This window comes from Pinus tabuliformis, chromosome 2_2 (genome assembly GCF_031772625.1).
Source record: "Pinus tabuliformis cultivar Carrire ecotype Pingquan chromosome 2_2, CPIR1, whole genome shotgun sequence".
Taxonomy (NCBI): domain Eukaryota; kingdom Viridiplantae; phylum Streptophyta; class Pinopsida; order Pinales; family Pinaceae; genus Pinus; species Pinus tabuliformis.
Genome location: NC_142300.1, coordinates 537155701 through 537169901, shown reverse-complemented (window position 1 = coordinate 537169901; position 14201 = coordinate 537155701). Strand labels below are relative to the sequence as shown.

The 14201-nt window shown below is 38.2% G+C and overlaps 1 protein-coding gene across 1 annotated transcript in view; it reads right to left on the bottom strand.

Moving 5' to 3' along the window:
* Positions 1–14201, bottom strand: part of TIP1 (Ankyrin repeat family protein with DHHC zinc finger domain-containing protein) — a 189466-nt gene that overhangs the window by 126699 nt on the left and 48566 nt on the right. Inside the window, exons 3-5 of the mRNA XM_089404877.1 lie at positions 8410–8522; positions 7671–7750; positions 7267–7430 (exon numbers count right to left, since the gene is read on the bottom strand). Of these exons, the coding sequence (XP_089261003.1) occupies positions 7267–7430; positions 7671–7750; positions 8410–8522 (357 nt within the window). The remainder of the gene's footprint in view (positions 1–7266; positions 7431–7670; positions 7751–8409; positions 8523–14201) is intronic.

Here is a 14201-nt window from a genome sequence, read left to right as displayed (position 1 = left end):
GAGCACACTTTCCTACTACGGTGGCTATTTGATCGGAGTGTTCAATTTTCATGATTTCTATCTCCTCATTACGTTTTTCTTTTTTGGTGTACAAAGTTCTCATATCCTTGGTGTAATCAGCTGTCAATTTTTCTTGATTAAGTTCCATGTTTTTTACCAGTTGTGTTTGACTGAACTGCATGTCTTTAACCAACTGCTTTAGTTCTTCAATAAGATGCTTATCATTTTCCCTTTCATTGTCAACACTGATTTGACAACTTGTTCCTACTTTTCCACTATCATGGATTCGTCTTGCAACAGTACAAGTGGATTCATCATGAGAACATTCACAATGCCTGCAATATGGCATATTTTGATATGGAGAATTGTCTTGAAATCTTTCGTTGACAGTTGGATTCTTTACAAGATCACTTTCATCCTTTTGTATAGTACTAGGGGCACAAGGCGAGCCACCTTGATCTCCATATTTATCTTTAAAAGCATCGATGATGTCTTGTAAAGAAGCGAAAAAATTATCAGGATAATTACGAAACCAATTTCTAGCATCACCTTCCAAGGAAAGGACAAAGAGCCGCATCTTGACATCTTCATAATCATACTGTGAAGGCCTACAATATATTATCATACAACGACCAAACTTTAAGAGATGTTTTGCAGCAGTGATTGCATTAGTACCCATGAACAAAGGCAATGCATCTTCTGGAAAATCGTGAAGAAAATTAGTAAAATGACACGTGTCAAACAAGTCATCCATTATGACTTGCTTAAAGGGAGGAGTGACCAAATGGATGCTAGAGAGAGACCCTTGCTCAAGAAAATCAAGAGATCCCCAAGAAGCGAGCCTCTAGCAGAAATTCTTGTAAGAAATGAAAGAAGTGGAGTCGCCACTTGAACATGAATCTAACTCAAAGATCCAAAAGGCAAAAACCGAAAGGTTAGTTAGGGAGAAGTAGATGGATACCAGGGAAGGTTTCTTGTCTCAGAAATAATGGATGAATAAGTGGAGTCGCCACCCAAACAAGAAATCGACCGAAATGTCCAAGTGCTAAAAGTGCAGATGAAAGGATTAATGAGATGACGAAAGATAAGGTGATGAAAAGATGAATAAATATAATGGCGCCAGAAAATGTGGTGTTGATGGGATAAGAAATGATTAAAAGACTAAAAAGATGAAGAAGAATGTCGTAAAGCCAAGGTCCAATAAATGAGTCCCCGGCAATGGCGCCAAAAAAATTTGTCGCACAGAATGTTTAGGCACCGCGACTAAGGCTCAGATCGGGGGTTGTCACCCTGATCCCCAAACTCTCAGTTTAAGTTGTCTCCCAACAACAGGCTAAGGGGGTAGACCCAATGGAAATGGGATGAAGGAGAACTAGTTGGGAACCAACCAATTCGGGAGACATAGTCAAACGACCAAGTACTTGATTTAGATTTAGCAAGACTTATAGGATTCGATTAGATTTAAACAATTGATACTAGTGCCTTGTGGATTCAACTTATCTGTCTAGGAAATTTAGGACCAAGTAATTGATTAGCAACTGTTGCTTGGATGAATAACTATCTTATTTGAAATGCAAATCTTAAAACTAATGTGAGATGCGCGAATCTTAGTTAATTTTAGTTAAATGCCTATCTAAGTTTAAACCCTTCAATACTTTCTATATTGAGCCTAATTCAATAGTAAATGGCAGAGAAATGATAAGGTGAAGCACACTAAGGTGTGATTAATGATACCTCTCCTGAGAATATAACATACCTGGCTCCTCCGACGCTGCAGAGAGTTGTGGCTCTAACGACTGCAAGGTCATCGTTTTAAGTATTATTAAAAACAAGCTTATCAAGCAAAGATGGATGGGTACCTATCTTTCTATCGACCAAGCTTATGCTTGGAAGTAAATTTTAATTATGCAAAACTAACTTAATATGCAAATGCACAAGATGATTAGAAGATTACATGAAGTTAGTTTCAAAAATCGAAAGTGTTTATGCCACGATCTGCTTCAGAGTTCTATATCAAAGCCCTTACTCACCAAAATGAATGCTCACTTCACTAGATTGAAAGATAAACCTCTTAGCAATATGCTTAAAATATCACAATGTAATGCCCAATTAAATCACAAGCTTATCACTTCAATTTATCTAGATTTTTTCCAATGCAATTATAGCTCAAAAATAACAAAAGATTTTCACAATTTAATATCAATGCCAATTATATAGATGCTCAAAGATACTTAGACTAGGAAACAAAATATATGCAATTTACCACAATTCCATGAAAGAGTACTTAGCAGTTACTCAAAAGTTTAATATGTAATTCTTCACAATAAAAATGCACAACGGAAGTAAAATACAGGAACTAAGAAATAGATGTGAACACATAAATATTTGACACAATTATTTTGGACTAAAAATCCCCAGAAAAACCCCGAGGGGAAAATCGGTGCTGCCATTGAGGGTTTATTTTATTATTATGCAGCGAAATTGAGAGTACAATAGATTATGGATGCCCAACTAGCAATATTCCAGCAAATATCTAGCCAAAATAAACTGAAGATCCCAGATCTACTATGCTAAATAAATCGACCTCCCTTTTTCTTCTCGAACCCCACACTGGCTACTTGCACTGCAACTTGGAATTTGCACTACTGACACTGGGAATTTCGCACTGCCTGGAAATTGGCTCCAACTGAGTTGTCCTGCCTCTCTCTATCACTAGAAACCACATACACACCTCTTCCAGGAAATAGATTCGGCCTCTAGCTGTTGATATGTGGATCTCTAGGCAACTCGCACTAGGGTTTCTAGCAATTCACATTGGCTTTTATAGCCCTTTCTGCAGATAATTCGGCCTCTTATCTCCTGCCAGTCCAACACTAGAGAAACGTTGGAAAACTCTTTGAAATACTGCTCTCTAATTTGTTGTTGCTCCCTCTCTTTGATGCTCTCCATCTGGCTCAAACTAAACCCTCCCTTTCTGTGAACTAGGTAGCTCGATGTGTCTCTCTCCATCCCTTCGAGTTGCTCTTATAATCTCTCATTGAGACTTCAACGACCAAGATTAAATCTTCATCAATGACTAACATCAATTAGAATTCATCAATAGACGTTTCTAGAGCAATCTCAAACATCATTAATTAACTTTAAATTACCACTTTTCCTAAGTTAGACTTAGGAAATAATTGAATTAAGGTGTTTCGGAACCATATCTCCCGAAACCACTTCTAGGTATTGGAAATCCTGTGTTCCTTAGCCTTGAGCACCATTTGAGACTAGACCATAAGTCCAATGCTACAAAAAATCCATAAAATAACATTTGCATGGGTGTCTCAACTGTGAACAAAGATCGATCTATACACAAGGTCCTAGAAGATTCATGAGCGCCTCAAATATAGATATCAACCAAGCTAAATCTCAAATATTATTTTTTAATACTCCTCTTGCAGTTCAGATTCATGGAGCCAGATTGTTGGGTAATCAAGTGTTGAAGAATCTAGGGCATCTAGGTATGATGAGATTCTTCTAACGATGATAACTATTTGTGAGGTACTTTTTACTTTTTCTTATTAGCACAATCTTCTCTTATTATTATTAGAGTGTGTTCTCTTACTTCATCACACAGTTATCAAAACAAAAGAGACAAGAACACAAGATGTTGGCTCTCATCCAGGGCAAAACCTCTCTCTCCTAGAGAGGAAAACCCTTCCACGAATTTCTCTTATTGAAGCTTCAATTGACAAATGTCAAACCCTAGACCCTTGACTAGTAGATCCTCCAAGCACAAGACACAATCTCTCTTTCTTTTGTCCTTCAATCAATGCCTTCTTTTGCTTTGCACCTTGATCTCTTCCTTCACACTTCTTCTGACAACTGCAGAAACCCTAGGTCTCCTTACAGACCTCTTCTTTGGAGTCTTCCTTTCCTTCACTACTTTACTTCGCAATCTTACCTTTCTTTGACACTTAGGATAGAGAATGAGACCTTCCTTGAGAGATATTTCCGAGTTGAGAGGCTGATCCTCTTACCTTACTGCAGATCTGATTTCTTCGCATGTGTGGCTGATCTAGGGCTTGAAATGAACCCTTTTACTTGCTTCCTTCCTTCGCTTTAGGTGTCTTCTTCTTTGCTAGAGATGGAGGCTTTATTAGAAGTCTTTTCTTAGCCCAATCAAACTTGATTAAGTTGCTGCACTTGTGGATCGGATGTGACCGCAAAACTGCCCTCCTTTCTTCACACGTGTGACAGAATTAGGCCCTAAAACAGCCCTCCCAAACTTGGTTTCTCTTGCTTCTTCTTCACTGCCATAGAATCACCTTTATGCCTCCTTTTTGCACCTCTTTCTTGACTCTCTTCTTCACTGATTTCAGAGATCAATGGATGGATCTTTTATGAGGTCAAACTGCCCTTTATATAGGAGTTTGTCCCTCCTCTTTGGGCTGATTTGAGCTAGTGAGGCCAACTTGGCTTTAAGTGCACCAAAAATTCATTCTTTGAGCCGACTTGAAGAGGAGACTTGTCTTTGCTTTGGAGGATCTCTTTTGACATATTTCATTGACTCTAATACATAGATTTACATAGTGTAACATGCACACATGGGTCTTCAACAATTACATTGACTCTTTGACTTTCCTACAAGCACTTAAACATGTGCTTGACCTATCAAATGGACAAGAAATCCATTCTTGATAATGACAAAAATAATAATTCTTTTCTTTTACAAGTACAAAGATCAAAATTACATTTATGAAGACCGAACCTAGTTACACTTTTTTCAACATCAAGGTGATCAGCTTCCCTCGAAATATCTAGGTGCCCCGCTAGTTGAAATTTAATTTAAAACCAAGCAGTCCATGGAGTTGTTAAGCAAAATAAATAGCAAACTAGCCAGCTAGACATTCTGTTCCCCTAACATAGCAGGCCAGCTTGTTCTCTTGAAATCAGATATTCAAGCTCTTCCATTCTACGTCCTTTTGGTAATGATGGTTCCCAACTCCATTCTTAATTCCATTCGGAATCTCCAAAGAACATTTCGTTGAAAGGTGCTAAAACAAAAAGGAAATGGGCATTGGTAGCTTGAGAAAAACTGTGTCTCTCTAAACTCAGCAATGTGCTTTGACTACATGACCCTATCACTTTAAGCACAGTCATTGGGGCAAAACAATGGAGTTGATGGCTTTAAGGGGGACAACCCTTATGGAGACAAATTTGGAACTGCAAATATAGCAACAATGTTCCCACCAATCAACTCATTCAGAAGAACTTCACCCAGCCTTGATCCTCCAGCTAGAATTTAGCTAAGAAAGGCATGCATCTTATCCAACAGCACTGTTTCTGGGAAATCAGAGATGGTCGCACTGCCCTCTTTCAGGAAGATTTTTGGCAACAGCTGCCAAAACTCAATGGATCAGATGACTTAGAGGGGCTAAGGATCAATACGAAAGCAAAAGACAAGCATACAGTAGCAGAATACTGGGAACAAGGCAGCTCATATAACCAACGGAGACAATGACTTCAACAGGATGATTGGCAGCCGCAGCCAGAAGGAGAATGGTCATCTTTCCGGCAAGATATTCAGCTACATCTCATTCCTCTTTCATAGGAAACAGACAAGCTCCAATGGGGTCGCAAAACAAGTGGGTGCTTCTCCATCAACAAAACCTACCAATTGGAAGCAAGGTTACAGGATCACCCCAAAGAAAAAAATTGGCAAACCATCTGGGGTCAAAACCTTTGGCTGAAAATTTATTTTTTTCCTTTGGCTCCTTGTCCAAGGAAGAACTCTCACTTGGGACAAGCATCCCCATGAAATGTAAGGCTATTAATCTTACAGAGATTCATATTCTTCTACCAGTGTCTGATTATCTATCCATCCCTGATAGTGGGTCCTTTCCAACAAAAAGGATTGACAGAGAAATTAAATGACGTTCCTGGATGAAAAAAAGTAGTCAATGTGACTTCTACTCTCAAGTTGACAAAATACAGAAATTTTGAATCCATAATGCATCTCAAACCTAGGTCTAGTGCTACAGCATGAAATGATTGTATGTTAAAACAAATAGTAGATTATGTAGCTGAAGTAAAGTACAAAAATCCAGAGTGACCCATGGTATCATCTGTAAAGCAATAGGAGATCACAAGCCAGTGAGAAGCAGTCCAACAAGTTCAGATTACAGTATTTCTTACTCATTGCTAACCAGTTTGCAAGTCATGATTTGCCACTTGAACCATATCCACTATGATGGAGATATCATGGGCATGCAGTATAAAAGCATTTAATATAAATCGATGTACTATTATCTATGCATCAACTTTTACGGTAATTCTTGTTCAAATACTGCTATCAAGTGCTTGCCAATGATGTTCTGCCTGGTAAAGCCCAGAAGAGTATCAGGACAATCTGTTAAAGAGAGCATACTACTGTTATAAGTAGCTAGCCTTGTAATTTTGCCTCTTAAGCGTCAGGTTGATAAGTGCCCAGTGCAGCATAAATCCATTTTGACTCTTACAAAGCTTATCCCCCACCAAATGTATCTTCTGTATAACAATGTCATCAGTCAATTGAATAATCCGTTTAATTTTTCATTAATGTAAAAAGTTACAAACTTGGAAGTAGAAATTAGTGACTGTCGTAGATTGGGGAAACTGAATTGCATCATGCACAGACATCTGTTTCCTTTTATTTTGTTTTATTGATAAAAATGATTAGGGTTGAACTAAATATTAAATTTATTGAACCCAATGAGCAACACACAATTGATGTTTTATGCAAATTTAGTCCTGCAAAAAGTAAACCAACCTCATTATATAGACTGCTGAAGGTTTAATCTTAATTAGATTCAATAAAGCTCAATTATCACAGACCTGCTATTTAAAACATCTGACCTCTAAATTAGCCTCTAAATTAAGGCTCCAAATAGGGTTAGAAACTCTTAAGTTCCTGGTGTATATTTATGATGACCTCAATGCACCCATTCAAAGAAGAAGAATTTTGATGGCAATAAAACCACACATTCTTAAAATGGGTGATCATAGATATTATTGAGAAGAGCATCCAATTCTAAAGCATGCTTCCATTTAGTTCAAAAAAACAATTAAAATGATTCAACAAATCTGGAGGTATGCAACAAATTCAAAACACTTTCATAACAATTTTTAAATATGATAATGTGAGGACTATTTTAGTACAATTGCTGGACACATACTATCCAGAGAAATGCTTTAGAAAGCATTGAACTTTGAAACTCTCCTTTTGTGGTCTTGAATACGTACAAGAAATAATGCAACATGTCGATGACCTTTGTCAGATGCAAGCTGGGCAGCAGTACAGCCAGTATTATCTGTCACCATTAAGTCCTCTTTACCACCAGCTTGTACAAGCACAGTACAGGCCTCAAGATTACCCCTTATTGCAGCCCAATGGAGAGGAGTGCATCCTGTTCATTTATACATCTAAAGATAAATAACTAGATAAAAACAGAAATTGTATCTTAAATACCATGAAGCTTCATAATCAGAAATTTTACTCATTAAATATCCATAACAATTAAAATAATTATTCCACTGACTGCTCCCTAACTACAATCTGCTCAACTCAACCAGGAAAATTTTGATCACTATGGAAAAATATAAAATAAGGTCAGCTTATCCAAAAAATCTATACCAAATCATAGTACCTTCTTTGTCTTGCCGTCCCCGATAAGCATCCATAAACAAAAGCAATCTAATACAATCGGCAAATCCCTTATAAGCAGCCCTAAAAATTCCATGGAAACACATTTGCAACCATACTTATTAATCAGATATATTCTCAGAACATTATTGTTCTTGAAAATCCATAAAAGTTTCCATGTGAAGAAAAATGTTATTTTGTCACAAAGCAAGGTCAGATTGATGTCTATAAAATGCATCTGTACAACTTGATCACATGAAAGGATAGTTTTCCTGTCCGAAAACTAAAACTAAAACATTCCCAACACATTTGATTGCAATAAAAATATTCAATTCATGCAGAGGCATTAAATTGCAAGGTAAAGAATAAGAAACTGTTCTGGACATGAATGCAAGGTCAAATAACATGCATAAAAAATTAATTTTAAGCCTTTTCCACAATTTAAAATTATAATCAGCTTTGAACAAAACATATTTTACTTGGATAATGGGTATAAACAGTATATGTTTTACTCTCCAGATAATTTGGTTGAAACATGACCTGTTTTGGGCATACAGACCAAAGTGCATGGCAACTTCAATCCAGATCTATAAGTACATCCAAACAAATTGATAGTAGAAAAGGTTGCCTCGAAACCATCAAGCATTCACTATTGCAAATCCAATACCCGTTAAAGCCCTCCCACATATGTTAATTGAGGTGGAAAATTACTTTGAATGTCTACGAGAGTTGCAAACACATACCAGTGTAATGGACTCCTCCCATCATTGTCAGGTGCATCAACATCAGCGCCCCATTTTATTACAATATGATACAAAAGAGCTGTCTGCCCATACTGAGCTGCAACATGAGTTGGCTGCAATAAAGCCAGCCAATTAAATAAAGCTTCCATAATAAAACAATGAAAAAAAAACCTCATGATTCTTATTTTTGTAAATATATCCTTTGCCAAGGATTGAATATAAACATAATTGATGATCTAAACAAACCAAAGAAACGATCATTACACCACCTAAATCAAGTCCACATTCTTTTCAATTAGCTAATAAATGAATAATATTACAGCTCAATATTAGGGCAACACAAATAAGATGCTTCTGGGATGATATGCAAATTAATAATCGTATTCTCCTTTATAATTTAAAATCATATAATAATCATATTGTCCATTATAATTGAAAATAATATAATAATCATATTGTCTTTTAAAAAAGGCTGTCGCTAAAAAGCAAGAATACAAACACTGCAGATTTATGAGTTCAGGAAATAGACCAGCTTATGTTTGTCAGAACATTAGTTCTTCCATCAAAAAGATCAAAGGAAGTGATCCAACTATTGTTCTACCATAACTAAATGTTACTGCTTCTTAAGTACAACAATAAATTCTAACAAATTGTTTGCGTAAGTAAAATAATGAATAAATAAAACATAATTATCTCTTTTTGGGAGCCCCCCAAACTAAAAATAGTACAAACTAGGGTTCATTGGTATTCTGATAAAACATTTGATTCCGCCTCTTTCTCTCTTCGTTCTCAACTTGATTTCCTTGTGCTTGTTAACAGGGGAGAAAGACACAAATCTTCCTTCAGAACCTCTAGAAAGGGAGGGGAACCAAACGCTTCATGGCCATGTTTCTTGTTTATCTTTGCATCTTCCTCTTGATCCACTGATTCCTCTTCTTCCTCCTTTTCTTCTGTTGACTCCTCCTTGTCCACTTCCCATTCCTTCTCTTCATGGGTTGCTGCTCTTACTTACCCCAAATGGGATCCCATCCATATTATTTGGAACTATATTTTTTGTTTCCTCTTGAACTACAGATGTTGGTACAGTTTTAAGATCTGGGTGAGTCTACTGAGCATTTGTCTTTAACCTTTCCTCTTCCACTCCTCCTGACCTTCAAAAACTTCAAATCTAATGTTAGGCGGGCCTAACTAATGTATTTTTGTGGGCTGTGATGCCTAGGTGCCTAGGGTTGTTGCTTCTTGCACCTTCTACCTAGTTGTTTGAATGATTCCTGCTCATTTTTGTCCTCAAAATGTGGAGCCTACTTCGAAAGGGGCTAGGTTTCTTGAGTTCTTGGACAGCTCTTTGTAAAGTGTCCATATGATGGCAGTTACACCTGTGTAGTCTCCCTTGGGGAAAATAACTCTTAGTGTTGGAAAGAGCATATGACAAAGTTGCCTTCTATACCAGTATCACAGTATTCCTTCAATTTTGCAAACAGATATAACGTTGAATGCACAAACAGTGCAAAATAAGTGGTTGATTTCACCAACAATCCATACAAATAAAGCCAATTCAACAGTACATAGCAGGCTACAAATCCACAATCCTACCAATAACACACTGTAGTTTAGACTCACAAACTAATGCTATTACATCAGCAGACTTTACTGTCCTTATACTACTGATCTAACCTTACATCCAGCTATAGTGTTAGCACCCTTCATTGCTTGCTGCCTCAGATTCGGTCTTGCTGGTTGCCCCGAGATGTATTTGTCCTCACTGCTTTAGTCCGGCCTCGCCTAATTCTCACAGCCCTCTTTTTCAACTGCAATATCCTAAGTCACCTGACAAGGGGACATGGGACAATCAAGACATGGGGATACGAGAGTCCGACACGGGACACGGAGACCCCCCGGAACAGGACACGTTATAATATATATACTATATAAAATATATATATATATATATACATCATATTATGATATTACACAAATTCTCATGATGATACAAGTAACAAATTCAATCATAGATTCATATATGTACATTGTAAGTTTGTAACATTATGCATACAATCATGATTCATCAATGATACAAGTTTAGAAGTAGAAAATAACCATAAACACACAAAATTAACCATAAACTGCAGCTTTCTCATTAAGTCATCAAAATCAAAATGTATTACATAGGTACTAAGTCCTGAGGACTCCTAACTAGGAATGCCAATGGAAAAACTAGATACAAAACAAGATAGACACTAGAACCCAGAACCGTAGAATAGGAACGAAGAATCTCATAGGCTGCTGGCTGCTGCAATGTTGCCTGTAGCTCAAAGTCATCAACATCAAAATCAGCATCAGTACCACCATTGCTCTCTTTTGCATCCTCCTCTGTATCCAATGTAATCTTTGCATCTGTTGGTGTGGAGGATGACCCCTCAAGAGTATCGCCATTGCCAAAAGTGACTGACTCTACTACTAGGTCACTAAGATCCAAGTTGGCCAATGCTAACTCAACTTTGTTGTCCAAACCCATGTCATCAAGAAAGACATCCCACTGTCCACACCTTTGTCTTTCCCTTCAACCACTCCTCCCTCTGCCTGTAAATAAGACGAAGGTTGGTGTGTACATACACCATTGTCTCTACCTTGCACTGCTCAAGCCTGCTCTTCTTCAAACTATACAGATTCCCATATGTGCTCCAATTCCTCTCGCAACAAGAGGATGAAGTAACTTGAGAGAGGAGCCTCATGGCTAACTGTTGTAGAGGAGGGCATGCTACCCCATGAGTTGCCCACCAAGAATAGGGCTTCTTAGCACTGTTGTCTCTAATAACATCATAGCCTACAATTCGCCTAGTGCTAGTGGAAAACTCTGCAAAGGCATCCTCCACCTCATCAAGGGATGCTCTATCCTGAAATATTCGTCTCAATGCATCCTTCTTCCCCTGTGAAATCTCACCATCCACGTGAGGAGGGAATCTGCGTGAAGGTCCATCATTCAACCACTAAAGGATTTAGTATTTTGGATTCAATGAGTGAGCCAAGGAATGCAAAGGTGTGCAATTCTTGTCCCACCTGCTGACAAGAATATCATGTATCGTGGTGAAGAAGGCCTCCACTGATGTCTCATACTCAGTGCACTCACTTTGAAAAATAATGGTCCTCACGAACTCAATCATGGAATCCCATCCCTCATAAGCATGTAGATGGGATTGGTTTGTATCTATAAATCGCAACAAAACAATGATAGGGTCCATGGACCCAAGAGCAATCTTGACCTCCCTCAACCTCTTTAGCATGATGAATGCAGATGCAAACCGAGCATCTGCAATCTTCAACAAAATAGATGCATGTACTCTTTGTAGATTGTGAGGGCATTGTGTATGATTTTGTAAAAAGTTGCGGATATGTCATGCATCCTCAACAAGAATTCCAATCCAAGGTACATCAAAAGCAATAGATTTGAGTGCTAAATTCAAGGAATGGACAATGCAAAGTGTCCAAAATACATGTAGATATTTAGCTTCCACAATCATATAGGTGCATTGTCTATAATGATTTGCAAACAAGAATCAACACTTACATCTTCAACAACTTTAATGAACAACTCACCCATATATTATTCATCCTTGTATTTTCCAAGAGCATCCACTGCTTTCAAGAAAACTAGCCAATCAAGGAAGACACCATGAAGTTGATGAGTGATGGCATGTTGCATATGTCCATCCATCAAAAACAATCATAAACCCAAATGTTGGCCATGCTGATTTAATTGGCTCAAGCACTTTATCCACCTCCTTCTTTTACTCAACAATGTAGTTCTAAGCCTCTCTGACCGAGGAGGCACATACCCTGATGGAGCCGCTTGAGTTAGAGCTTGACACATCTCAATAAATAAAGGTGATCGTGCAACATTAAATGATATAAAGTTGACAGAGAAAAAGAAGGCAATGGTGAGATCAATCTCTTCTCACCTCTCTTGCTAAAATATCTTGTGCATTGGACCAAGTGCCCTTCGTTTCGTTGCTTGACCTACAATCCCACCAAAACTCCCAAAATGGATAGTTGACATTGTTTTTCCTCAAGAATTTAAGGAGATCCTCATCCTTGTTTTTCTTAGATGATGCAGCCACCATTGCCAGACCAATATTGACCTTTCTTTCTAATTCTTTCCTCTTAGATGCAATCACTCATAAACATGCTCTAATTCCACAAAATGGTAAGCCCAACAAACGTGCTTTCACAGATAGGTGCTCTTGAATTGAGTGTTGCAAAAGTTGCATTTCCAAAGGAAATTGCCTCCTCCCTTTAACTCGTTGTCTGGCCCTTGATCTCTTGTAACATACTTCCACAAGGGATATTTACTTTCTTGAGCTTGTCTTGCTAAATGCATGTTTCTCTCAACATTTGAAGTTGCAGTTGCAACCCCACTTCCAACAGATGGAACACTAGCATACCCTGATGAAATTGAAAGAGGGGTGCATCATCAATGGGGATATTTCCTCCCCTTTTTTGCCCCTTCCTTGTTTCCCTTGATTGAGTCATGACTACATAAAAATAAATAAATAAATGTACACAAAATGACGGGCACACTATTGTAGCAAAACTAGAAAAAAATGGATGAGATATCCACATACATGTTGCTTCAGTCACCTCCAAAACATGCCTATCTCCTTTGTTGGTCGCTCCTATAGTCCCATAGCTCCAAAACCAAAAATGAAAGTGAGGAAAAATGGCCCAAATCGGGATTTTATCAAGCGCACAGGTCCCCTTTTGTCGATCATGTGTTCAAAAATCAGGATTTGTTGTGGGAGCAAATCACATTCTCGTGGGACAAGAATCATAAATTCAAGACACGCAATAGCCTTGAATCGGACCCGTGTCCCTCAAGAATCGTGTCTGATTCGCTCTATTTGTCACACTTGGGAGGAGCGAATTTGGTTGCTTAGGTAATATCTCTTTCTACTGCTAGCGGCCTCATGAATGGTCCTTTTACCCTCCGTTGTCACAGGGGACTTATCCTCAACTCCCCTTTCCTCAAGCAAACCTTGTTGTTTCTGAGAGAGGGGTTCCTCACTCCACACTATCCTAGAACGTCGCTTCACAGCGTTGACACCAGCCCTTGCTACCACAATCAACTCAATAGAGTCTAGCTAGAAATAGATCGTTGCCACAGCCATGCTTCAGAGGAGCCCAAATATTATTCGTAGCCACGACCAAAGCTTTAGAAACCATTTGTTTCCACAATAGTACCTTAGAGATACCCCATTGCCACAGTCCAGGCCCAGAAAGGATCTGCTGCTACAGACAAGGTCGTAGAAATACTTCGTTGCCACAGAGTGATTCTTTAGAGATGATTCATTGTCACAGATGAGCCTCAGAAACCCTCACTGCCACAAAGGGATCCTTTAGAGATGATTTGCAGCCACAGATGAGCCTCAAAAACCCTCGTTGCCCTAGAATTGTTGCCTCAGAAATCCTCACTACCTCAGAGAAATATGCTAAACCAAGTTCAACCCTGTAGTAAGAGAGAAAAGTGGATTGGCTAGGGTAGAATCCTTCACCATCGAAACGAACTAGAGAAAAGGGGTCTTAAAACCCTCCAAGGGTCACAACGCAAAAATCAAAAATATCCACAATCCATGATGATCAAAATGAATCTTCTCTCTCCTTTTTATAGATTCCCTTTGGGGTTCCTTCCTAATTTTAATTTGAGTGGCTAACAAGTTTCCCTCCATTTGTCCCAATTTTGGATTTTAGTGCAAATTTCCCTCCATTTACCCCAAATTATCTAATGTTACCCAAATAAC